Raw genomic sequence first — 27,919 nt, 5'->3', positions numbered from 1 at the left:
CACTATTTTTGAGGTGAGGGGGTTTTGCAGGAATTCTGTTGTTTAACGACAACTGTTTCCCTTTAATTTTCATGATGGTGATATTAACTTTGAGTAAGTGGTACTGTAAAAATGTTTTTATACAATCATGTTGTAGATATCCATCATGAAGTGATGCAGGTGTATTTCTATTATTGTACTCAACATTTATTAATTGCTTACACACCAAAAATACTGAAACCATGAGACATGTCCAAGTAAGCAATAGTGTTAATCATTACAAAATCAGCTTTCATCTTACTAAAAAAGTTGAAAAAAATCTGCATAAAGATGTTTTATTTCATGCCAAAAAATGGTTTATTGTAATAATTCTCTTTTCTCTAAAGTTATCTTTTGTTTCAAACCTTTTAATTGCAATTTCATTTTTTAGATACAATAATACTTAATGATCCCCATAGGAGAAATTCTTTTGTCACAGCAGTGCAATAGTAACAGTATATTAAAATAAAAAATCTTAATAAAAGAGACAATTAAAAGGACAAAGGCAACAACAAGGTTAAAAATGGACAACAGAACGGTATCATATCCTTAACATTTTCCAGACTATAGTATTTCTACATGTATATTGGTATAGAATGTGAGTTCTGCGTTCATCAGTGTAACCTACCTTGCTTAAAAATATGGACATGAAGACCAGACAGTGACAGCATGTTGTCTTGGCATCCAAAATTTTTAACCACAACATCTCTCTGGACCTGTGCTTATGCGTGTGATCTTATAACATTACCAGGATGAGCAGATCATTAACCCGTATTGGTAAGCATGTTTCAGACTTCAGATTTGTTGGGGGCCACTTTGCGGATTATTCACAAAAAACTGGGTTCAGCACAATACAATTCTATTTGAACATTAGTTTTGTTATTAATAGCGACGCTCACATTTCGTATAAGATGTTATGGTTACGAAAATATTTAATCAAGTAGCTTTGTTTAACACTAAATCAGTGGCTAAATCAGTGGATGTCTTTCACTGTATAATACTTATTAGACCAATATAGACCTTACAAGTTACGATTAAATTATCATGTAAAAGCAACACCAAGAAATCTCCAAACTTGACTGAGTCTATCTAGTTTTTAGTCATTCAATCTAGATTTGTCAATAGCAGTAAGGTACAATCGCAAAAAAAAAAATTTTTTCGTTGTACAGACATGTGGTCTATTCATTTGACAAAAATGAGTCATAACCATGTTGATGAACACTTGATATTTGTGTGTGTTTATGCAGCATTTTGTTCTACTAATAAACAGGTCAAGTAAAGTCAAGCTCATTTAACTTGTTATGTATTCCACACAATGAGTGTATTATACATGCTCTAGTGCCAATATTCTTAAATCATTTACTTTTTTCTATTTTTTTCCAAGCAGTTTTTAAGTATGTATCTATATTCTCTTCCTAATGGGAGGCACTGTTACATTACCACTCCCTCTTTCTGACTTCAATAGAGAAAGTAAAAGCTTTTCTGTGCCGTATCAATTTTCTCATACTCTTGTCTTTGCAATAGATCAGTTTTCATTCCTGTCTTGTTTTCCAATAGTAGTAGTAGCAAAGTGGTTTTGCCCTATGAGCAGTTTACATTTATATGCAAGAAGAAAATAGAGTTAATATGACTTGGAACAATTCAGAACAGCTAAAAATAATACTAAAAATAAAATTAACTTCTCATGAAACCTGGAAAAACAATATTTTATTTCACACATGATCATTTCTTGAAAAGCCATCATCCATTTTCAAAACAGAATAAAGGGGGATATTTAAGATGATTTTTCAAGATTTTTCCTCACAAGATTTCCACGCACTAGTCAAGCACAACCGATCTCCCTGCTACACCCAGCCCGTATCTTCATCTCTGTGAAAACAACCTCCCCCCAGCTGTGCTGAACATATTGCCATTGGCTGCTGTCCAACACTGCCGAGCGCTGACTGGCTGACAAACGCTGTAACCGCTTACAATTGGACCATTATTTGATGCATGTCCCACCCCACCAAGCTTTGGAACAAAGTGGAACACTGGACACAGAGAGGAAGGTGATGCAAGGTTTGTGGTGTATTTTTGGCTTCATATCGAGTGTTTCCTGTGTGTAATGCGTGTGCAGATGTGTATGTGTGTCTATGTGTGCGTGTGTGCATACGCGCGCGCGCGCGCGTTTGTCTATGAGGTTTGTTGTGTTTATGTGAGAGCGTCTGTGTTTCTTGCTTGTGCATATAATCAGGAGTGAGATAACTCTATGCCAAGTCAGACTGAAATGACTACGCTTGTGTGACTTACGAGAGTTTGATCAACGTAACCGTCTGAATGTTATCATACTTAAAAATGTTCGTACTTGTTTGCGTGCGTGCATAGTGTGACAGGAGAAGAATCCCGTGAACAACAATTTTCTTTTTAATGGCTGTTTAATTTAATTTTATAATTCCCCTTAAACAATTGACACAGTAACGGGGATACAGCTAATATTTTGTTGATAGAAAAATTATATATGTATGCACACACACACACACACACACACACACACACACACACGCTCAAACACACACGTACACACACATTTAAATCCTCATTTGAACATTGACCAGTTAAAAGTAGTTTATTATTTAAAGATTTAATAATATCCATCAGTGAATGTACCAGAATTGAAATTACGGAATTGGATAATTTGCCTATTTTTTTTTAAACTTTGCAGCTTTATGAAAGGGTAATGTCAGGATAATAAGTGGTTCAATCACAACATGGCGAAAAGTTGGTTCAAATGTATGTATGTATTTGTGCGTGAGTGCAAGAGGGGGATAGAGAGAGAGGAAGGCATGAAAACTGAAATTGTGCCAACTTGAAGAAGTAAGCAGAATTTGTCTCGTGTGTCATTTGGAATAACGTAATGCCTTTTTTTATTTTTATACTTTTAATGACTCTTAACTCAGTCACAGCATCACTGATTTGAAAGTGAAAAATGTGGACATTTACAAAGAATGTTTGAAACAGAAAAAAAACAATCTTAATACCACAGTGAGACAATATTCAGTGTATGCATGCATACATACCTATTTTTTATACATTACTCAGCCCCAATTTAATGGTCTCGCACACTCATGTGAGAAGCACATGGTCATCCAGCAAAAAGAGCAAGTCTCCATCCATCCATCGATCTGTCAGTTATGGTCACAGGGGGGGGGGTGCTGGAGCCTATCCCAGCTGACAACAATAGCTGGGGTAGACTCTAAGTGTCAATCACAGGGACACATATAGAGATACATACCCATTCATTGTCTCATTCACACATAAATGCAATTTTCCCAATTTTATTTCCAAATAAAAATTGCATGTTTTTGTACTGGGGGAAAAACCCACACAGACACAGGAGAACATGCAAACTCCACAGAGAAAGGTCCCCTGTCAGAATTGAAACTGGGTCCCCCAGGCCACCTGTTAAGAAAAAAGAAAACAAAAAACATCCATCCATTCATCATCTACCGCTTATCCTGCTCTCAAGGACGCGGGGGATGCTGGAGCCGATCCCAGCTGACATTGGGTAAGAGGCGGGTTACACCCTGGACTGGTCGCTAGTCAATTGCCGGGCCACATATAGAGACAGACAACCATTCGCTCAGTCATTCGGGGCAATTTTCCCAATTTTTTCCAATTAACCTGCTGGATGTTTTGGACGGTGGGGGGAAACCGGAGAACCTGGAGGAAACCCATGCAGACACAGATAGAACATGCAAACTCCACACTAACCACTGCGCCACCGTGCCACCCTGATGCAGTCTTATAATATATTTACAAAATTAGGTAATTAAAAAGGAAAAGCGTCTCTCAATTTTTCTATGGAGGAATATAATACAGACATGAGAACATTTCTCCTGAAATTGCGCTGTTACAGTTTATTTTCACTGAAAAATGTTGTGCTTGAACATAATTCTAAATGTACTTTTGATCCATTTTCAATCTCCCACCTTCATCGGTTTCCTTTCTAATCTGATCTTTCACTACAGACCATTTCTATCATCCCTTTCTCCCTCAAACCTTGAATAATTCCTCTTTTATAAATACATGTTCATCTCCTTTGCTGGTCCTTCACTTTTGTGCTCCACCCCACCTGCCTGCAGTACCTTTCTCCTCCTACTTGCTTCATTATGTGCCGCCATCAAAAATTAAATGCCGTGTTTTTCCGAATATTTAGGGCTTGTGCAAAGTATGCATGTCAATGACATTGCAATGCAACTCCACATATCAAAAGTAGTGCTATTTTAACATCCTTTGCACCTGCAGCATAGCATATATGTGTTTAGTTGTCCAGGGGTTATGTGAATATAAATTTGCTCTTGTGTGTGAGGCAGTATGTGTAGGTATGTTTAGTCAAATATAGCAGTATGAAAGGAATGCTTGTGTTTGCTAGTGATAGCCCAAGGTCTAGCTGGCTGTCAGTCTTGATAAGGCAAATGTTTGGGAGGCCTACAGGGCCATTGCTTGCCTTGCTGCCACTTGATGGAACTGCTGCAAAGGAGTTTAACCATTAGACATGCTGCAGTGACTAGAGGGGGTGGGGGATGGATATACGGATGGAAAATGGAGTGAAAGAAGTAGGAACTAGGAGTTTGTGTGGGGGTGCAGATGACAGAAAGCAAGATGAAAGAGCAGGAGGTAAAGAGACAGGGTGGAGGAGATTGGAGAGATGGAGGAGGGGAGAACAGAGGGTGTTGGGTGGTAAAGACAAAAAAGGACTCTAACTGGTGATCATACAATTTTTGTGAGTATCACTGTTTATTTTCCACAAATGAAAAGCCGAGTAGTCTTTAAATAACAACAATGCATAGCAGTGAAATTGCCTTACAAATCCTATCTGCATCTTTTTTTTCCCAAATGTGCAAGATCAAATATTCTAACAATTCCTAAGTTGGCATTCATTGTGTTGTGTATTTGATCTTGTTTTTTTCCTTTGTGTCTAAGAGTTTTCTGAATATCTTTCTCTTTCACCATCCTTATTTAAATAGATGTTTCTTTATTCATATGTCTTTCATCCCCTGGGAGACTAGGAAGTGAGAAATGTTTGGCATGAAATTTCTGTCATCCTTGTCATCATGATAAATGTGCCTGTATTTCCTCACGTCTTTGACACCGAGGTGTCAGTGTGAGTTTAGTGGGAGCACCAACGCTGGATCCAAGCACCCTATCATACAGCAATACAGCATGTCCATGCCTGCAGTGTAATTTTTCAATGCTTTGTATGATAGATAAAAAAAATATAGATTTGTCTTAGAAATACAATGATTATGGAGTGACAAAAGAAATCTCCAATGCTTCTGGATTTTTTGTAGTTCGTAAGCACAATAGTTTGTAGTTTGTAAGCACAATTAAAGCAGCTTGTTATCTTCCCAATAAATCAAATTAAGCCCTTTAATTACCGCTGAGGTGCATGTCATTACTTGAACATTTATTAGATTCCAACATGATGCAAGGGAATTTACAGATATCAAAATTTGTCTTGTGATAATACGCGGAAGACAATTTCATTGTCTACATTGACAGTCATCGTTGATCAATTTTTCTTGAGTTTGGATGGCAAATTCTTTTAGAATTTTTGTCTCTGAGACACCAATGTGAGGGGAAATTCATTGAGCACCAATTATTGAGTAGTCCTCAGAAAATCCTTAAAATTAACAATTACTTAGAAACAATCAATTACTTACACCTAAACAAATGTCATGACATACTGTACATCAAAGTTGAATAAGGATAAACAAGTATTGTAATGTATTTTTTCCATATTCAATATCTCTTTACTATGTTAGGATCAGTCAAAAAAGGAATGATTGACATATAATTTATCTAAGACTTTTCCAGGACCATTTAGCTAGTCAGCAGACAGGCAGTGTACCTGATATGTGGTAAACTTTGGTAAACAGGACTGTATTCTACATACTAGAGCTCAAACATGGGTTGCCCTTCAGAAAATGGGTCAATCAAATGATGTGTTAAGTTTACCAAAGGTCATGGGCAAGAGTGAAACTATCAGCACATTTGCAGTAATGTTGCCCCCTGTTGGCAGCTGCAACAGTTTCCAACTGTGTTTAATTTTTGCATTCCTAATGTTATTTTTTAAAGAATAAGTCTCCCAAAATTTTAAATCAACTTATTACTCTCAACTCTACACTTAGAGGCCTATGATTTTTTTGGTCCACAACAAACAATAATAGTTTAACCGGAAAGTCACGCAGCAATTTCCACCTTTCTGAGTGAAGTAAATGGAAACACTGTTTTCAAGAACAATAAATTAGCCCCCCCCCCCCAAAAAAAAAAAACATTTAAAAAGAAAAAAAACATAAACAAACAAAAAAGAATTAAAAGAAAAAAAAGGCTCATCTAGCATTATTCAAGTTCCTGGAAGCCCATCATAGAGAAGGAGCTAATTTACACCACCTTTTATTAGAAAAAAAAAGTGCTATACCTCAATAGCTTGGGCATTTTGTGTTTTCAAAGAAAAATTAATTTCAGTTCTCACAATGAATATTTTTGGATCTTTTGACAACTTACACTCGGAGTTGCCGTGGACATTTCCGTTAGATACATGGCAGGTTTGGAACAAGCGGAGAAAAGTGTGCAGGCTGGAACAGCATCAGGGTGCTGGTGATCAAAGAGTATCAGCCAGAATGAAAAGTGACTTGTGCGATGCTGTATGGTTTACAGACAGTGGCATTGGGGAAAGGATAGGAAGCAGATCTGGAGGTAGCAGAGATGGAAATGTTGAGGTTCTCTTTGGGAGTGATATGGATGGATAGAATCGGGAATGAGTCCGACAGAGGGACAGCACATGTTAGCTGTTATAGAGATAAGATAAGGTGTGAGATAAGGTCAGAGAAGTCAGACTGAGATGGTTCGGTCATGTACGGAGGAGGGATAGACAACATATTTGCAGAAGGATACTGAGGTTGGACCTACTGGGCTGGAGGCCTCGAGGAAGACCAAAGGAAGATTTATTGACGTGGTGAAATCGGACATAAACTTAGTTGATGTGAGAGAAGAGGATACAGATATTAGGGTTAGATGAAAGAGGTTGATTTGCTGTGGCAACTTCTGAAGGAAGTAGCTGAATAGTTTAAATGATTTGTCTTAACCTTTGACCTAAGATAACCTAAAATTACATCTCTTGATTATTCAATGATAGCTGAAAAGCATTAAGTTTACTTTAGATGTTTGGGAGGGAAATGAAACAGAGTTTATGGTAAAAAACACTCAAAGGTTGTGAAGATGTCAAGTACTGTATGTTCAAAAAGGTAATGCAACAACATCAGATTTTCTCCCTTGCTCTATCTCGAGATTGAAAGTATTTCAAAGGTAGTTAAGGGAAACGGGGAAACTACTGAGGCATGTCTTCTTCCCCTTAGTGGCTTTATCTATGGTAAACAATGTGAGATCAAATCAACACACCTACAGTCACAGCAGCTGTTATATCTTCTGGCACTGTGGAGTTAATACGTTTTTTTTATTTTGAACAGGCATAATTGCAATCTGTGCTGTCGGTACAAATAATCCTCATAGTCTAAGAAATATGATAATTTCTGAAGATTAAAATACAATTTTAAAGTTTTTTTTGGCTCTCGGTGAAGATTATAATGGCTGTGTTGTCATTCAGTTTAAAAAAAAGCCAATGAAGTGTTTGGAGTAGAGGAGAGCGAAAATAATGACATTGCAAAGTTGACCAGCAGACTCAAAGACTTGTTCTCCTTAGCTTCGGACACTCGCTGATTTTACACCCACCAGCTGAATATGACATTTAACCAATGGCATGTGATCTAATCATCTTTGATGTTAAACTCAGTGAAGCACTAGAGGTTATAGCTGAGTATAGTTGTGGTTGATGTTAATATACATCAATTTTATTATCATGGTGCAACATGATTATTTGACTAATTTTAACGTAATTTTGAATTTGAAGTTTGAATATTTTATTAATCCCTCGTGGACAAAGATCCTCTGCATAACCATCCTGGATGAACCATGAGCAGTGGGCAGCCATTTAAGCAGTGCCCAGGGAGCAGTGAAGGGTTTAGTGTCTTGCTCAACAACACTTCAACTGGCTAGGAGGAGCTTTTGATTCATGAAATGCTTTATGAGACATTCCTGTGGTGTTAGAAACATAATTTGGTTAACATTTAAACTTTGATAATCTGGTATTATGTGACATTTGAAGAAAGGTCTGGTTCTGCTGATGCTACATGCATTTACCAGAACAGACCCATAGAAGCAAGGAGGAACATTTTGTATTTTATGAGTTGCATTTATACGCAGAGCATCAAGTTTCACAAATCTAAGACAGCATCACATCTGAGATGAAAGCACAGGCTTGGTTCTCCAAATCATGTTTTGACTTGAGTTCTCTGATGATTCCAACATATAGTATTTTCGAGCGACCTGATGTAGATGCTCAAGTGTTTGCTGATCCAGGATGAAAAATATTTTTTTGTGTTTCATTTCTGCCGTTTCGTCATTGAAACCTGCCAAACAGGTTGTCCTTCACTCAAGTCAGGGGACGAAAGAAAATGCAAGTGCCTCTTTGCTTTATTATGCTACGTCAAAAATTAAGCTGAAATTATAATAATAATAATTCATGATTCACAGAAGTAAATGTAGCATTCAGATGAAATAGCGATAGTTCATCATCAATCTTTACCAGACTCTTTATCTGGACCTCAGTTGTGAGCAGTAGTGGAATCTGAATTGTAAACTGAAAATGAACTATTTGAAGTAGCCTTTTGAGTGTTGTCATGCTATTTCAATGTGTAATTATTCAGTGCTTGTTCGACCACATGAACTCCTTTTCCCTTTTAAAATTGCTTAATTACTGCAGTGACCATCTGTGGATATGGAAACTTGAGATTGAAATAAAGCAGGTCAAGGAAGGTTTGAGATGAAATTCTACTCCTCTCAGCATTGTAATGTTTGTTTTACCTGATTATTTCTTGCTGACTTAAGTCATGTTGTCTAATTTTAGACAGAAAACACAGAAGTTTTTCGAATTACGCATGTGCTTGTTTGTGGTTGTGCCTGCATGTTTGTCTGTGTGTGTGTGGTTTGATTGTTGATAAGCAAATGTAGCATGTTTACTCTGAAGAATTTAAGATGAATATTTTATTTTGGTTTGTCAAAGTATAATTGCAATTCTGTACATTTATAATTACACTTACTTATTTTTAATTTTTCAATGATAAAGACCACCCTCCCAGTAAATAAATAAATTCTTTATAGTTCTGCATTATAATTGTAAAAGTACTTCACATTTATAAAGAGCACTGATAGAAAAAAAATCATGACATTTTGGCAGAGTGACTCTTTTGGGGTTATTCACAGTCTATTAAATATTAAAGGACTGACATTTCTTGCTGTAAACGCCACAGTTTTTTTCTTCTCTTACCCTCCATGTCGTCTTTCAGGAAACAAAAGATGAATTTTGACTGCGGTTGACTCCTCCCAATGCCCGCTTGCTCTGTTTCTCTGTCTCTCTCCCTCTCTCTCACACGTACACTTTTTCTTCTGCTCTCCCGCCTTCCCTTTCACACTCACTTGCCCTCCTGCTCCCATAAATGAAGCAGTACTTGCATTTTCTATAGTTGTGTGTGTGTGTGTGTGTGTGTTTAGTGGGTGAAAAAGAGACAGAGCAAGAGACAGAAAGACAGAGAGATTTGCTCTAACTGAAAGTGAGAAAGAGGGGGAGGTAGCTAGAAACAGGAGGGAGGAGTAAGACTGATAGTGAACGAGAGAGCGGGGGAGTAAAGGGGACGGAAGGGAGGGGAGAGACAGAGAGAGAAAAGAGGGGGAGCACATGTGTATGCTTGTCACTAAGGGGTTGGGAGAAGGACTAAGGGAAGCGAGGTAGCTGGCCACAGCCGCCATATGCTGACTGGATTGCTGTTCATGTCTGCTGTGTGAAGATTTTAGGTTTCTGTTCTGTCCTGGCTGGCTGGGGAAAACACCATGGGAAGCTCACATCTCCTCAACAAAGGCATGCCTCTGGGTAAACTACTAGGACTATGCTTTCATGTGGTAGCTGTGTTTATATGTGAACTCAATGTACATTATTCTGCTTACCTTCTCCCCCTCCCCCTTCTCTCCCTCTCTCTCTCTCTCTCTCTCTTTCTATCTTTTTCTCTCCCTCCCTCTCTCGCTCTCTCTCTTCAGCCTTCTCTGTCTCTCATGCTCTCCTTTTCTTAATTCTCTACGTATATTATCTTTTCCTTCTTTACATTTTACTCAGGGTCCCTCAGCTCATAAGAATGCTTTGCATTTTCTTTAGCTCATTTTTTCTTTTTTGGTGTGTTTGTGTGTCTCTATGCCTGTGTCTGTGTCTGTGTCTGTGTCTATGTCTGTGTCTGTGTCTGTGTGTGGAACCAAATATCGGTTATTGAAGGCTGCTTGAACACCTCATTTGCAACGGCAAAAATAGCTCTGTCTCCTCCGAGGTTTAGCAAGGACATGACACATATTTCCCTTTCATTGTGCCTCTTTTGCTCTTCGCTGAAGAGCTTATGCACATGCACACAAACACACATTATACACATAAATGTGCTTACCAACATGCACACATAGGTCAACTTGCACACAAGTGCACACATCAGTGCAATCGGAACTGCACTCACAGACAGGTGATGGATGTATCTTATGATAGAGGCTGGAAAAGACGGTTCTAGAATATTGGTATGAAGGTAGGACTGCTATGAAATAAGGGAGGGGTGGGTGGAAGAAAGAAGCAGAGAGAAGAACAATAAATGCTCATTTGATCAAAACCTGAATTACTGTCTCTGCCATCGTTTGAATGTGAATTTGTGGACCTGTTTCCACCAGAACAACTCAGTAATGGTGTGGAGATTGTAATCTATGATGTCATCAACACGCTGCGGGCTGTGTTCTTGATGACATCAAAGATTAAAGTTATAGCCATGAGTTTTAGAGTCTTTTAAATATAGATTCCATATATGTGCTATGGCTTGATTGTCCAAGGTCACTGCAACAAAGGCTATTATTATTTTTTCAGGGGAGGGGTTATTGGTGTTAAAATCCAACACTATGATCAGGTCTTTAGATCTGTTGGAGCACACATTTTTGATTGTGCAACATTTTTAGGGTGTCTTTCGAAATTGGTTTGTGTGTGTGTGTATGTTTGTGTGTGTGTTTGTATTCATGTGTGCATATATACATATATATATATATATATATATATATATATGTGTGTGTGTGTGTGTGTGTGTGTAAGTGTATGTATGTATGTATGTATGTATGTAATATATATATGATGTAAGGCCTTTATCACATCCTCAGATTAGCACTTGCTCAGATACTCTTGCTACTCACCCCAACAACATTGTAAAATAAAATTGGATGCAGTAAGAAATAAGTTCAGTAGAAGACGCCTTAATGCCTTTTCCAGTGAGGTTTTAAGGAGAATATAAAATCAAATTGCGTTAGTTTGGAACTTGTTAAAGTCTCCAAGTGGCATTGTATTGCTCCCTTATGAGGCCAGTGACAAAGTCAAGGGAATCATGTGGCAATTCGCTGATTTCTATCAAGTTTGGTCAATGAGTCAAATAATAAACTGAAAAAGCTTGAGTCACAAAAGATGAAGTTGTAGCTGAAACGGTAAAAACCATCCATCCATTGTCTGCCACTCATCCTGCACTCAGGGTTGTGGGGGATGTTGGAGCCCTTCCCAGCTGTCATTGGGCGAGAGGTGGGGTACACCATGGACTGGTCACCTGTCAATCACAGGGCCACATAAACAGACAAACAATCATTCACTCACATATTCGGGGCAATTTTCCCAATTTTCTTCCAATTAACCTGCTGCATGTTTTTGGACTGTGTAGAAAATTGGAGAACCCAGAGAAAACACACATGCAGAGCAAGCAAACTCCACACAAAAAGATCCCCTTGTCGAAATCGAACCCATCCACCAAAAAACAAACCACAAAGGTTATCCATCTTGCTATCAACTTGTCTATTTTTAGCTATTTTTCAAAGAATATTTGTGTGTGTGTATATATATATGTGCATAAACATAAATACATGAAGTAAAATAAAAATAAATAAAATTAAGATATATAATAATTTAGACAAGGAGGCAGTGAGAGAAATAAATGTACAACAAGGAAAAGCCTCTGGACTATCTTGCGCCTATTATTCAGAATCTGAATCAGCTTTATTGACCGAGTATTTTCAAACAAAGAATTTGGTTTGGTTGACATTGGAACCTTGTACTGACGGGGAGATGAACAATGCCTGGACGAGAACATTACAAACAATACAATTATTGTTTCTGTTTTACACGTCAGTAGTGTGTGCCGAATCTGTATTCACTGCAGTTGAAACAGCTGCTATTGCTAGTATGTATGTAACCTACAGATCAGAAGATCAACAGCTTTGATTGTTTGATAAACATAGGGCCTCTGTTTCAATTAGAAGGTCTAAAAAGAGTAAATAGATATTTAGAGATTGTATAATTCACTGAAATATGTTTTTTCTAATGTACTGCATTTATCATGTTTCATTCACTGATTACGCCAGTATTTTGTTAGCATTTTGAAATAGTCATAAACTGATTATAGATGATTATGGAGAAAAATTATTTTTTCTGTATGATTGAATCTAAATGAAATAATTTCATAATCCCATCAAAGAAAAGGTTGCATATTTACACGCAATGCTGTGAACATTTTTTTTTTGATCTGCTGATCTTTGAGTCAATGTTAATTTGACCGAAAATTGTATGGCTTCATTGATCTATTGATCTATCCCGTAGTACACAGCAAGGCTGAGAGCAGTGCTTTCATATTATATCAGCTCTCAAATTACATTGTGTCAGCAAGAAAAATCCACCAGAACTCAGTATTTACAAACAGACATGATCTGTGTCTCATGGAGGCACGATGCAACTAAAACCCAAGATGAAGTATTTGACTTTTTTGCTGGTATATACCAAAGCTGCTGCTAAGTTGTTGTGTTTCCTTGTCGGGTTTGCTGCTGCTGGCGTCATAGGGAACAAAAAGCTGACAAGCCTGAACCTGCCTGCTGATACAGTACCTGCAACTAGCTCCCATGTTTGTGTATGTATAAACCAGTTTTTGTGTGTTAGATGGAGAATGGTGTCTGTGAGGTGGTCATTTCTGTATGCAAGTAGCTGAATCTGAGCCTATTTTTCTGTCAAATTCGCAAAGGAAGGCTTGACTTTTTGGCAAAGAACATGTCTGTCTTGTTTTATTTCCATTTAGCACATGGGGCTCTGAAAGATGATAATAAATAGTGAAAGACTGCAGACAACATAAAGCTGTCTGAACACTTTGTACTTCCCTTTATTGACTAAATATAAAGGTAAAGGTATGGCTTGTGTCTTCGCTTGGATGAGGAATTGCAGAGCAGAAAAAAGAGTAATGGCAAGGGACCTCAGGAAAGCCTCAGGAGGAAGGGACTGAAATGAGAAATTGAGAAAGAAAATGAGGCAAAAAGAGATGAAGGGATGGTGAGATCAGCACATAGGAAATAAGTGATGCAGGGGCTTTTGAACCCCATTGTATTCCTGCATGCCATAAGAGCCAGCACCCTTATCAATCATTGGTGCTAGACCTTAGTTGTTGGTTGCCAAAATGTTTACAGGTGCTGACAGGGCTTGCCTATTTTCTTCTCCTCTGTTCTGTGTAAAAAAAGGCATCCACAATCTGCCAGGGGTTTGCTTTCAGTTCTGCTCAATAGGGGAGGAAGTGTGATAAAATCAGGAAGAGAGGCAGGGTATTTCATTTATGAAATGAAAAGGCAAAGGCAAAATGAAACAGCAGCAGAGTGTGTAGAAGATGAGCACTGCTTCATGTGAGGGAACAGAAGTGTGAATGGCATGAGGGGCTATTAATACTACGAGGGGAATGTAAGAAGCATTTTTGGCAGTTTGTTTTATAAAATAATGATAAGATTCTACATGCCACACATTATTCTATTATTATTTTGTTAAAGAAATGTGCTAGAGGAAAAAATAACTTTAAATTACTAATATGTACATTATATCAACAATGGTAATAATATCTATCTAATCATAAGTTTATGATGATTATCTATCAATCTATTTACAGTATATACTACATGTATATTTGTATATTGTGGGGGTACATCTATGTATACTCATGTAGTTACTCGGCAAATCCACTTGAAAAAGACATAGTCTTTTCTGTCGTTTTTTTTTTTGTTACTGTTGTTTGAATAACTTACAAAACTGACTTTACTCTTGTATCCGTCCATCCATTGTCGACCGCTTATTCTACTTAGGGTCACGGGAGATGCTGGAGATGCTGCCATCGGACAAAAGGCACAATTGCATGGCCACATTTAGAGAGAGACAACCATTCACTCTCTCATTCACACATCTGGGCAATTTTCCCAACTTTTTCAATTAACATGCTGCTTGATTTTGGACTGTGGGAGTAAACAGGAGCACCCGGAAGAAACCAACACAGACATGGGGAGAACATGTATCTCCCTCAAAGCTATGACTCTAATATAATATATTATTATATTATTTTTAACATAATAATATAATATTATTTCCAAGTTTTCCCCGGCATTTTTTAAATTTATGTTGTAGTTTGTTAGTTTTGACTTTTGAATACCAGGCTCTTGAACATTTCTTTCGTCACAGGATGGCTATGTGCTTGCAAATGATGAAATGACTAATTATAGGTGGAATGTAAGCTTTGTAATTCTGTCTGTTTTCTTCTACCAATTATAAAACAAATATTTCCTTAGGATATGCTTGATTCAAAAATAAAAGTAGCTAATCTTTGCATGATTGACAGTGAAGTTCCCCTGAGACAGAAATCCAGCTGTTTCTCAATATCAGGTCAAAGACAGCTGGATTTGGAAGCAGGGCTTTCCCATTGGCTCATTCTTCCAGACCCATCAGTGTCAGTCAAATGGTCTGCTTTGATTACAAATATACCCGAGTAATTTTCATATTGCAGAATATAATTTTGCATGGATATAATTTTGCATGGTTGCCTTAGGCAGAATTACTAAAACAAAGACGGCTATTATTGCAATGATCAATATCGCCAGAAAACTTCTCTAATCTTATTTTATTGATGTTACTATATTGTATGATCAATCAAAGAAAAGTCCATTAATAGGAGGAAGGAGCAGCCATCAAGATGCCTGGTTGCGCTGTGAAAGCTCCCGCCAGTGTCTCAACCCCTGGGCTATAGAGGGTTAAGAGTGTGTGTAGTGAATATTATGAGAACAAAGTGGATGAGGTTAAAGACTTTGGAAAATGAATATAACTCTGCAAGTATTTAAGATGATAAAGGTTTTAATGAGTTCTTAATGCAATGTCAAGGAGAGTGAAGGCTTTGAAGGGGCTATGGCTACGGGGATAATGGCTATTTGATTTTGTTCAATTCAGGGATTTATAGACAAACAGAGGATTTATATTTGTGCTGTTCAGAAGAGTGTGTATGTGTGTGTTTATGTTTAGGGGTATGGGAGAGAGAATGAAAGAGGATTTTATCGTCATAGTACTACTCAGCAGTCAGTGGCGCTAGTCCTCCCAAGGTCACTCTTGGTGCTGGAATGAGAGCTATTTCCTCCCTCACTCTGACCAAGCGTGAGCTGTAGAAATGCCTGGAATCTTTGACTTGCTTAAACCATTACTCTATTGGAAAACTGCTAGATTGACCAGTTTTTTGTGCTAGAAATCATGTGCTTTTAGGTTGCACTCTGCATATCTGAATCACCTTTTGTTCTCAGGCATCTCTGCTCTACCCAGTTGAAAAAATACCCTGTTGTCCAAAGACCTTTATGTTCCAAGGTGGAGCATCTAAATGGAAGTGTTATCCTCATGATTACATCTAAAGTATTATTACAAAGCCTGAGCACCTTTTGCTAGTGTTGGATACCTTTTACTCAGCTATGCATCATTGATTTTGTATTGAGTTCAAATGCCTCCAGGCAAATCCCATTACAAAATCTAATGTTTTACAAGGCTACATAACAGACTGCTGGGAGGATTTGTATTTCTTCTTCCTGGCATGACTGCAAGGTGGGGCAGCTTCTTCCAGATTAAGTTTCATGCTATAATGTAAAGAGGCAGACATGAAGAAAGTACAAACAAGGATTGAGGTAGAGGGCTATCTTTGCTTCTGAGTGCGATAATTTGGTAGTTTATTGTTTGTCAATTTTGTCCAGACACAGTGCAAGCTGTATTTTCAGCAAAGTATGGCAGCTTACTGTAAGAACAATGAGGAAATGTTACAACACTGTAAGAGAGCTTACTGAGTAATTTGATACAGGCATTGACATTAGAGTTCAGAATACAGACATATATTAATAGAAGAGGGGCAAGACAAAGTGGTGGTTGAGAGGCTCAAAATCAGTCAGTTTCATGGTTCAGTTTAATTCATGCCCACACCTTGAAAGAGCGAAAATTCAAATAAATTAATTGAAGTAAAAAGTCACTATGAATGTCATGTTTCGTGCTCTAATACTGCATGTCCTTTAAAGAGAGGAATTAGAGTGGGAGAAAAAAGAAAATCCAGAAAATCACATTGTCTGATTTTAAAAACATGTATTTGCAAATGATGATTGCAAATAAGTATTTGGTCACCTACAAACAAGCAACATTTCTGGCTCTCACAGACCTGTAAATTATTTTTTAAGAGGCTCCTTAGTCCTCCACACATTACCTGTATTAATGGTTCATGTTTGAACAGGTTATCAGTATAAAAGACACCTGTCCACAACCTCAAACGGTTACACTCCAAACTCCACCATAGCCAAGACCAATGAGCTGTCAAAGGACACTAGAAACAAAACTGTAGACCTGCACCAGGCTGGGAACCATTCAAGCGCAGAAATTACTTGCAAAAGCAGGACGCATTTTTTTTTATGTAATGTCAGATAGGTTTGTCACTGACAGAAGTCTCACAACACTCTAAGCTAAGTGTACCAAAAACAAATCAAAAATAGAAAAAGTATGACCTGAATGCTCAAACATCACCTAGTCATGTCTTCAGCTGGGAGCTTAATGATAGCATGTTTTATGTGACTGGCTATTGCAATTGAACAATATTCTCTCCAAATTGTCTTAATCTATGCACTGAATTGAAAAAAAAAGTTTGTCAATATCTGCTTTTGTACAAAAAAAAAATGAAGACTGTAGCACATGGATGTTAAAATGAGTAATTTCCTTTGTTTTGTTTTTTTTTATTGTGGTGGTTGACGAGGCTCAGGTAGTAAGAGCAGGTGTCATGGAAACAAAGTTTGCGGCTCAATTACAAAGCTCCTTCGATCTTGTCAAATTGTTACTGAGCAAGACACTGAACTTCTAACTATTCCTCGGTTGCTGCTCAGCGGTTACCCTCTGCACATGGTTTATCCGTGACTGATTATATTTCACGCAATGAATTATTTTCAAAAATGGCCACATTATCAAGTAAAGTGCCAGTTGTGTATCTGTCTGGAAATTTTAGAAGGTCTTGAAATATTTTAGGACAAATGACAGAGGCATGGGCTTATTTGGTTTGTCAGGCTGAAGGTCTTAAATGCAAAAGTGACCAAAATGACTGATGGGCACAGTCAGCCTCAGCAGAAAGAGGCAGAACTTGGCACTGATTTCCTCCACAGTGATTTAGACAGCTGTCATATCTTCACAATGTCAAACAGACCAATATATGTCCAGTGTCTCAGACTTTTCTTTGAATCTCCATCCTGCCCATTGGATGTCTAAGGCCTCTATCAATATGTTTGTCAGAGGTTTTTAATTATCAATCCTGCAATGCCCTGGCAATCCCAAAAAATCTAAGCATTCCACCCTGATCACAACGGGAAAGAAACATTTTGTAAAAGTGTCTTGTTAAACTTGAACATAATGTGTCCCATGTATCTGCTTTGCAACATAACTTGAAATAATAATTTGTTCTGTGGAGAGGTGGAAGGGTAGGCTCACTCTATTCAAATATTGACAAAGTACCCTATGCTGTACATCAGCTGCATTTTGTCATTGCACATAATCCTCTTCATTCGATCTATGAAACATACATTGTGTACCTCTATTATTAAAAAAAACATTATGAGAAAAAAAGGACATTTAGTTGTCACAGAAAAGGTGGAAGTTCTTACATTTTCAGGTCTCAACCCTTCAAAATTGCAATTTTTCTTCATGTGAAAAAAACTGTTTCATGGCTGTTGATTGCAGTTTCCCTTGGGGCAGGCGAAATTATGGCAGATTTATAGCAAACCTTGCACCATTTCAGATTGGAATTTATGATATTATTTCATATAGTTCAATGTCCTATGGGTACATATTCTTAGCAATAAATTGCATCCACACATTTGTGTTATAGAGGAAAATGATAACCCACACTTGTGCGATGAAACATTTATGTCATCACATCATCCCATTTGACTTGTAAGAAATAGAATTGCAATCATATACAGGTTGTCATGAACTGTCAGTAAAGAGGCTCCAGACCAAGATAGGAGTGTGTTATTGAAGACTAACACTCCATACTAGCTTAATTTAAGGCAGTATTTTTTTGCATTGGGAAACTGAGACGACAGCAATGAAACAGATAAAATACAAATGAGGTTAACATTTTGTGCTGTTTTGTTTTGTTTTTCAATGATTAGGTGATCTTCACAATCACAAACAGGCTAGCCCCCACACTATTTTACATTCATCTTCTCTAATAGTTGAATTGAACAGTAGAAACCAAAGTAATAAAGTCAATATCTTTTGTGAAACATTGTCTCTTATGACAGAAAACATTACAGTTGCCATGGAAACTGCATCCTTCTGGAACAGGAAAATGATGGGATTTTGAACCCAAGCAGATCTAATCTCTGCCCAGGAACAAGTTGATACCTTTGCTTAAAGATTTTACAGATGACAAATCAACTGATATCAAAAGATTTTTTTTTAAATTATGGGCAGTCAACCAGGGTGTGCAAACAAGGAACAAGAACAATAAAAAACACACTTTTACCTGCAGATTATTTACAGATTGAAAGGGACTCTCAGAACCATTCCATGCTTGTGTCTTATTGTCGTTTTTTTCAACCTGATCACAATTAATACTTGTATGCATTTGTTTCCAGGCATCAGACCACCTATCATGAATGGGCCCATGCACCCACGCCCCCTGGTGGCATTGCTGGATGGGCGCGATTGCACTGTGGAGATGCCCATCCTGAAAGATGTTGCAACGGTGGCCTTTTGCGATGCTCAGTCAACACAGGAGATCCATGAGAAGGTAAATAAACAACACAGCCTTCCTCAAATATATATACAGTATTGGTCATTGGAATTAGTTTGCATTCAGATTTTTGAGACTTGATGTAAAAATATCAATTCTAATGTTTAAAGGGAGGTGTTTACTGCGCAATAGCGCAAAATGTCTGGGACCATACAGTGATTTAGAAAATACCTTTCGTATCCATTTTAACCTTTGTTGGTATTACACAAACAATCTTGAAGGGGTTGCCAAAATCTGACAAATTTTAAAATTTAGATTAATTAATGATGAGGAAAAAAATAGGAAAATGATTCCATCTTATGCAGTATTTCTTCAATGCCTGGGTGCTTATGATAATATGGTAATACTGTCTTTTTTTAACCAACACTGCCTTAAAATGTTACTATAAATACCAACGTGGCTGTGGGTGCGGAAGAATGAGTTAATCTGAAAAGGATGACAGTAGCTAAGATCAACTAGATCAAAACACAGCTGATTTAAAGCTGTGAAATCTTTAATGTTATTCATGCAACAAAGAAAAATAAACTTAAATGAAGACGTTGAAAGTGGAAAAGTAATGAAAAAAGATGCAAAGCATACAATGAAATTAAAATTTGGGTCAGACCCTAAATGGGTTTGTATGTCTGGCAGAGAGATGTCTGGCTCTGGAACATTGCCAGACACACTGCGATCTTGCTCAGTAGGCAACAGCGTGGGAGAAGCAGATGGCTCTCTCCCGCTCACTATCTATGGCTTGTGTTCTCTCTCTAGTAAGTAGCCACCTCATTGTGTAATTAAAGGGCCTTTTTTATTATAATTAAAATGCATGTCATTTTTTAAACCCTGAACAGGAGGGCTGGCAATGTTAGAGAAAGACCGCATGGTTAACCGAGAGCCAATTAAAAAGGTGAAGCAGAGGCAACTGTTTGTCACATGCTCATCTGATCCCGGTCTATAGGATCCTCACCTGGTTTTCTGTTATAATGCTTTATTTTCATTTTGAGCACTAAAGATTCATCCTGAGTGGATTAAATTGCTTTGTTAGTAAAGACACCCAATCCTGCTTCCAGTGGTTATAATGATATATAATATATAATACATTGGGTTCCATGGTAATGTTCAGGAAAAAACAGTTTTTCAATACAGGTAGGGATGTTGGATACCGAATCAGGGTATGGAGATCATTTGAACGGCACAAATAGAAAGAGGGTTATGGAGCTCAAAATACACAGTATACACTCAGAAATACATAGTATACACTCACTGTCTTTACTGTCACACTTCTGTCAAACCGCTGTGTATTTCTCCACAGAGACATTTGTATCTTATCCTCATCTTTAATAATTGTGTGTCTAGGTCCTGAACGAAGCTGTAGGTGCGCTGATGTACCACACCATCACTTTGATGAGAGAAGACCTGGAGAAGTTTAAAGCTCTGCGCATCATCGTCCGTATTGGAAGTGGCTATGACAATATTGACATAAAATCAGCTGGCGAATTAGGTGAGTCTGTAAGAAAGAACCTAGCTACTATTTATCTCTAAATGTGAAGAACACCTCCACATTGTTGAGAAATACAGATTTTGACTTGTTGTCAAACAGGGCTCAAAGGAGTTGCATTGTCTCGTCATGCCAAAAAGATATATATATATATATCACAACAAAAATAAGTTGAACACAGTTGTTTTTGTGTCTGCTTTTAGCTAAATTATTTATATTATATTATATTTATATTATATTATTTTTTTTTTATTTTAAAAATCAGTACCAGTATTATCCAGAATAAGTCACCTGTACATCCTTGATTGCTCTTCTTTTTGTCTTATGAACAGAAGGATCTAGAAATGACAAAGACTTGTTTTGCTTCAGCTAGTCTTTCCAAGTCTTTGATGAAGAATCGGACTGAATTTAAATTGGAACTCGTCTACATCTCCGCAGTTCTTCCTTTTCACACCATAGTAAAAAGGCAAAATATTCTTATATCACAGAAAAGTTCCTATTTGAACCATCCTCCTTTGATACTTTTGGCTTACTTTACATGGCTTTTTTTTTTTTTACATCAAATCAGAAATTACTGACTGCATTTTTCACACATATTATGTGTCTGTTTTTTTCACCAGTGAAAGATAAAGTATAATATCACAGTTTTTGCTGCCATGTACATGTCAATTTGTTATCCAAAGTGGACATTATGCGCAAAACAATTTTAATTAATTTGTGTACAATTTCAGGTCCCTCAATGTTTAAATAATGTTCTCAAAAATCCTACAGGCATTTTGATAATTAAATTGAAACCAAAAAATACCAGTGATCTCAGTTGTAAGCTAGAAAGTAGCACAGGTTTTTCACGTGCATGTTAAGGCCATGAAAATTGCTTCTGTGCTTCAAATGTTAATTCCAAATTCAGCTGCGTGACTAAAGTTCTCATATTAAATGTAAATATGTGAAATGTTATACTGCCCCTAATTATAAAAGTTTAACATGCTAATCTATAAAACTCAAACTTGAATGTGATTATTCTCCATTTAAACAGCCATTGTTTCCAAAATGTTTCTGGAGATAGCATTGACCCTTTCGAAATTTGCAACAGCTGCTAAAAATATGAACTCAGTAAAGCTGCTCCATCCTTTATCGTCTTCCCCTGAAGACACTCTGAGATTGAAAACTTGGCATCCCTATTACAAACCGCTGACACCTTTTCTTTTTTGCTACTATGTCACCCCCTAAGCAACCTTCATCGCTTGGCCAAAAACCTATTTATAATTCTTATCTGCACTTGTCAACCAGGTATAGCTGTATGTAATATGCCGGCTGCTTCAGTGGAGGAGACAGCTGACTCTACTCTTTGTCACATCCTCACCTTGTACCGACGCACAACGTGGTTGCACCAGGTCTGTAATCCTGCATGGCAGATAAAAGTGACTTCAACAAAACTGGGTTTAAATTACATTTCCATAAGGTGCACAGCTATCAAAATTCCTTATAGCACTGATAAAGGACTAAGGGCACCAGCAGAATTGAATAATTTTTGATTAGGATCGGGATTGTTGCTGCTCTATTTTTAAAGTCAGTTCTTAGTATTAATACTGACAATTGAAAGGATTTTGATTTGTGACTCTTGTACATAGCAGCGAGAAGACTGTGCAGAAACATCTGTTTTCAGGATATTTTTGTGGCATTCTCATTCATGTCAGGCTCTCCGGGAAGGCACGCGGGTTCAGAGTGTAGAACAGATTAGAGAGGTGGCATCTGGAGCTGCGAGGATCCGAGGGGAGACATTGGGACTCATAGGGCTTGGTGAGTAAAAACATATGATAGTAATTTTAGTCAGTGTGGAAGTCATGTACTAACTAGGGGTGGCCTAAATCCAAGCCCAATCTTGAGTCTTCTATTATATATTATAGAAAACAAAATCATCTACAGTCTTGTTGGCCGGTTCTGTTTTACTTGATTAAATAAGAAAATAGAAACTGATCAGTTAAAAATGTGTTGATTTGCCTTTAGTGGTAATTTCTGATATTCAGATATTTTTGAATTTGCTAAAAAAAACACCACTTGTGTGAGCATCCAATGAACAGCATGACAAGTAAATTAATATGATCACACATTGCAATGGCCATTATAAAACTCCAAACTTGCACTATTTTTGAAAATGTAAACTAGTGAAGTCACTTATAATGTTAGGTTACTAAAATTTTGATAGTTAATTTGAGCTTAATTCTTTTAAAACAGCACTTAATTGATTGTTACACAATGCAGCCATTAAGTTAAAAAAAAAATATGAGAGCCGGGCAACCTCCAGTTGCAAGAGTGATGTGAATCACAGTAACTCTTACATTTATAGTCCGGTTTATCAGATGTCGGCAGTTAGGATGCAGAGGAGTGTAACATGAATCATTTTTATATTGCATTTCATTATTACATGCATATTAGCGGTGGTTATTATCGTTCATTGAGTTGTCTACAGAAGCATATCATTGGAATTTTTACTCCAGCTTTTTCCACCCTCTCTTTTCTATTTTAATTTTGGATATTTTTGTTCTAAGGTCATTTCAATTTGCCTCCTAGGGCAATGCTGCAGTTCAAATACAAGTAGATTAGCTAGCAGCAGAATGCAAAACTTTCTGCCCGGAATGGAAACACTCTTAGTCATAATCACTGGACTGGACTGCAGCCTTGTGACTATAGTATGACATTAAGAAGTGCAGTCATAAAAGGGAAGAGGATGCTCAAAATTGTGGTATTTATGTGTCAACTGTATGTAATTATGTGCAGTATTTTCTGATACTTGTCAGTTGATGTGTGACTGTTTGTCCGCAGGGCGGGTGGGCCAGGCTGTAGCCCTCCGAGCTAAAGCTTTTGGCTTCAATGTGATTTTCTACGATCCATATTTGGCTGATGGCGTTGAAAGATCCCTGGGACTACAAAGAGTCACCACACTACAGGTAGTATGCATGCATGTAAATGCACATGCACGCGCGCGCACACACACACACACACACACACACACACACACACACACACACACACACACACACACACACACACACACACACACACACACACACACACACACACAAATGCAATATTGTCATCCATAAACCACAATAAATGAGTTTTGCTTCGCTTTGTATTCACAGTTTGTTAAAAGACAACTCATAAACAATACAAGTGATAGTGAAAAAAAATGTGAAAATAAATACATTGATGCCAATCAATGACAAGCCTTTCTTAAAATCAGATTGTGATGGTGTATTTTCCAGTTATTTAAATTGAGATTTGGGTACGAATGCGTTTCAAAACAGTTTTATTGTCGGAGTGAATGTATACTCTAAAACAAAAAGTAAAACTGGGATTTATCTTATCAAGATTTGCCTTTGTTTAACTGCAGGATCTGCTCTTCCACTCTGACTGTGTCTCTCTGCACTGCAGTCTGAATGAACACAACCATCATCTGATCAACGACTTCACTATCAAACAGGTGGAAAGCACAAACACATACACACACAGGCATCCTTTTGCACACTTGAATTATTTATTTACCCCTACATCAACTATGTTGTTCTACATTACACAACTATCAATATTAAACAAGGCAAATGCCCTGAGAAGCCTGGTGACGTACAGATGAATGAGGTTCTCTGCAGTATGTGTGAGTCATCGCTACAGTACATTGCTCTCAGTAATGTCTAATCTTGCTTGGTGAGAGCATGTGAAAGAGATATCTCACAAACAGCATTCATTATTTTGGCTTGGTTTTCACCTGAAATTTCTGGCAAAGGAAAGGAAAGGAAAGGAAAGGGAGATTGTGCCTCAAAAGAATGTATGTGTTTTTTTTTTTTTTTATTATTCATAAGTAGTATGTCATACAGACACACGCATCTGTAGTAAGCCTTAAAGCCGTACATCAAAGTGAATCACTTGCTACATATATCTGTGTTCCAGATGCGTCAAGGGGCATTTCTGGTGAACACTGCCAGGGGGGGTCTGGTGGATGAGAAAGCCCTTGCTCAGGCCCTGAAGGATGGGAGGATACGGGGAGCTGCTCTGGACGTTCATGAAACGGAGCCTTTCAGGTGAAACACTCCCTGCTTTGTTACGCATGTTTTGACATCGCATATCAATGTACACTGGATTCTAATTTAGGGAGGTAGAGCGATCATCCACAGAACCGAACATTCCCGGTTTAATTCCCGGCTCCTCGTATTGTGTCGAAGTGTTGTTGAGCAAGACACTGAACCCCTGACTGCTCCTCTGGCACTGATAGATGGCAGTCAGCTAAGGGTTCAGGGTTCATCTATAATGGGTTAAATGCATAGAAGGAATATCCTCACAAGGGATTAATAAAGTATTAATTATTTCTTAGTGTTAATGTACATTAAATAAATGTTAATCTGAATGGAAATCTGAAATGCCATCACCTATGCGACCTTTCATTATTTGGTATCTTTACCGGATGATATTTACCCACCCTAAGTCCATAATGTACATTTTCTATGGAATTTTTAAAATCACATTGGAATATATTTCAATGATTACTTTCTACAAAACAACCGGGAGAATAAAAACTGAAATGAAATTAAAAGTAGAAGAATTAATTAACGAAACAATTAATAAATAAATAAATTAATTAATTAATCCATAAATACTGGAGATGATTTCACATGTTCATGTTTTGTTGCTGTTATGTCTGACTGTAATGCATGTACCCGTGTCAGTTTCAGCCAGGGTCCGCTGAAGGATGCGCCAAATCTAATCTGCACCCCACACGCTGCCTGGTACAGTGAACAGGCCTCGCTTGAGATGAGAGAGGAGGCAGCAAGGGAGATCCGAAGAGCAGTCACAGGTAGCGTGTACATTCGTCACACAGAGCTAAGCAGACATTACTAAATGATGTTAGTGCAAAAATGATCCAGGGGATATGCTGCCACGGATCATCAACTATTCTCCCATTCTTTACCCGATTCCTGTAATACATCTCATGAAATGTATGACGTAAAACTCAAGTCTAAATTACAGACTAATAAGAGCTAATATCGATTATCGTTGCTCTAGTTGTGTGTGTGTGTGTGTGTATGACTTTTTGAATTTTTTTCTTTTTTAGGTCGTATTCCGGACAGTTTGAAGAACTGTGTAAATAAGGAATTTCTCACTCAGAACAACCACTGGGCAGGAATAGACTCAGCTACTGTTCACCCAGAGCTCAATGGGGCTTATAGGTAATAAGTGACAGAAACACTTAAACCGCCAAGGTTCCTATTATATGAATGACGATCCTTTCTTATACTAAGAATATTGCTGCTGCCTAGTTGTAAGATGAGTACTGTATGTCTAGTTACAGATATAATATTGAGACAACACAGGATGATAAGACACATAGTGATACATTTGAGTAAGTACTGAAATGTCCTCAGTCAGACGTGTCAGGCATACTGTTTGTACTGTAGAGCTGTATCACAAACTAATAATAGATAGCACTTGCTTTTAAATTGGCAGCAATCCATATATATCCATATATCCATATATATTGTTATACTGTAACAGAAAGCCATCAGTCCTTCACTGTATAAGATGTTGAGGTCAACTTGACAGGAAGGTTCAAAGATTAAACCTTTTTTTGAAAGGTGTATTGATGGGCTAATTGGAGTGGTAGATTTTGACTCTGATCTCTGGTGATAAGCTTTTGATAGAAAAGAACTCCAAAAGAATAATTTATAGGTGAAAGCGGCCAAAATTTCCTGGCCAAAAAGACACACAAGCATAAAAGGCTCACAACTCCATTGACTCCTGACTGCCATGTCATCTCTGTGTTTGGGAATAAAACTGAATAACGAACCTTATCTCTGACTTAGATTTCTAATCTAGATTATTTGGAGGAATACAATCTCAGGTATAACAGAAATTAAACTATAAAAAGTTAGAGGTGATGGTGAAGATATATTAAGTTTATGCATTCAAGACACAACTTGCATAACATTCTAATACTGCAGTATTCGTTACGGTGAATGTTATTGACTGAAGTTAGGAAGCTCTCATGGAGGCCCTCAACCTCAGACTCTCTGCTGCCGAGTTCCAACATCAGGGCCCAACAACCAAAGATAATGGTAACAAATGCCCGAGAGCTATAAAAAATTCCACAAATACAATGAGGCAAAACAATACAAGACCGTTCAAACCTATAAAATTCATCTTCAAACCAGAATACTGGTGTGCTATGTTCATTCTTATCCCATTCTTACAATACATCTCTTGACTCTCATGAATTCAGAAGCTCTATTTAATTGATTATCCTATTATTACTGCAATTTGTTCCTTGTTTTCAATATCACAATTTGCTTTGTAGGTCAAAATATGCCATCCTGGTGACGAATACACATAAATGATTTTTTTTATGACTCAGAATAATAACGTTTATGCAACTTTCTACTAGCAGCTTTATTGGCTATTCTTCTATCTGCCCCCCTACCAGGTACCCACCAGGAGTGGTCAACTTGCCAGCCGGTGGCCTTCCACCTCCCGTTGAAGGCATCGTGCCCAGCGCTGTGCCAATCACACACACCCTCCCACCCGCTGTAACGCACCCGCCGCATGCCCCATCGCCAGGACAGAACACAATGAAGCCCCCAGAGAGTGACAGAGAACAGCACCCAAATGATCAACTGTAGCCACGCAGGCTTGACTGTGTTGTCTGGTGTCCAGAGGTTGTGTCATGGCTACAAGTTCCCTGGTGAAACCTATCAGAGAGGTTCACAGTGTCGAATCCGTAGGTTGAGATCCCACACAATTGGTGCAAAAAACACAGGAAATTGGCCCTCAGAACCTAATTCACACTCCACCAAGAAAGAAAATGGGGAAGAGGAAGGTAAAGAGGTTTGGAAAAGCGGTTGGATCCTCAAATCGAGAGCAGGACGGTTTCCTCTGTTTCGAGCTCACAATCCCCAGACTGACCATCATATGAAGTCAAGTCAGTGTTCCCCAGAAAAAGAAACAAAAAATAAATAAAAAGAAGATGAAAAAAGAAAGAAAGAAAGAAACAAACAAAACAATTGTATCTTTTGAATTGGGAAGAAAATAATACTCCATTCGAATTTCCTGTCATAGGCCTTAGTGTGTCCAAACTTGAAAAGGCAAG

General features: G+C 37.7%; 1 protein-coding gene across 4 annotated transcripts; it reads left to right on the top strand.

The window, feature by feature from the left end:
* Positions 1-1,970: 1,970 nt before the first annotated feature.
* LOC147227896 (C-terminal-binding protein 1) lies at positions 1,971-27,805 on the top strand. 4 transcript variants are annotated; one of them, XM_086158040.1, is made up of 12 exons: positions 4,763-4,780; positions 9,960-10,042; positions 19,153-19,307; positions 20,646-20,790; positions 22,075-22,178; positions 22,482-22,584; positions 23,608-23,732; positions 24,179-24,268; positions 24,733-24,863; positions 25,506-25,633; positions 25,892-26,006; positions 27,257-27,805. In XM_086158040.1, the coding sequence occupies exons 2-12, from the start codon at positions 10,003-10,005 to the stop codon at positions 27,450-27,452; spliced, it is 1,332 nt and encodes a 443-aa protein (XP_086014166.1). In that variant the 5' UTR covers positions 4,763-4,780; positions 9,960-10,002; the 3' UTR covers positions 27,453-27,805. The 4 variants fall into 4 exon arrangements, with proteins under 4 accessions (XP_086014164.1, XP_086014167.1, XP_086014166.1 ...); XM_086158038.1 differs by lacking the exons at positions 4,763-4,780; positions 9,960-10,042 and adding an exon at positions 1,971-2,076; XM_086158041.1 differs by lacking the exon at positions 9,960-10,042 and having other exon boundaries at positions 4,694-4,780.
* The last annotated feature ends 114 nt before the right edge of the window (positions 27,806-27,919 follow it).

This window comes from Fistularia commersonii, chromosome 13 (assembly GCF_037954325.1).
Source record: "Fistularia commersonii isolate RoL2024-O1a breed Wild chromosome 13, RoL_Fcom_v1.0, whole genome shotgun sequence".
NCBI classification, from domain to species: domain Eukaryota; kingdom Metazoa; phylum Chordata; class Actinopteri; order Syngnathiformes; family Fistulariidae; genus Fistularia; species Fistularia commersonii.
This window is presented reverse-complemented; position numbering and strand designations above follow the sequence as displayed.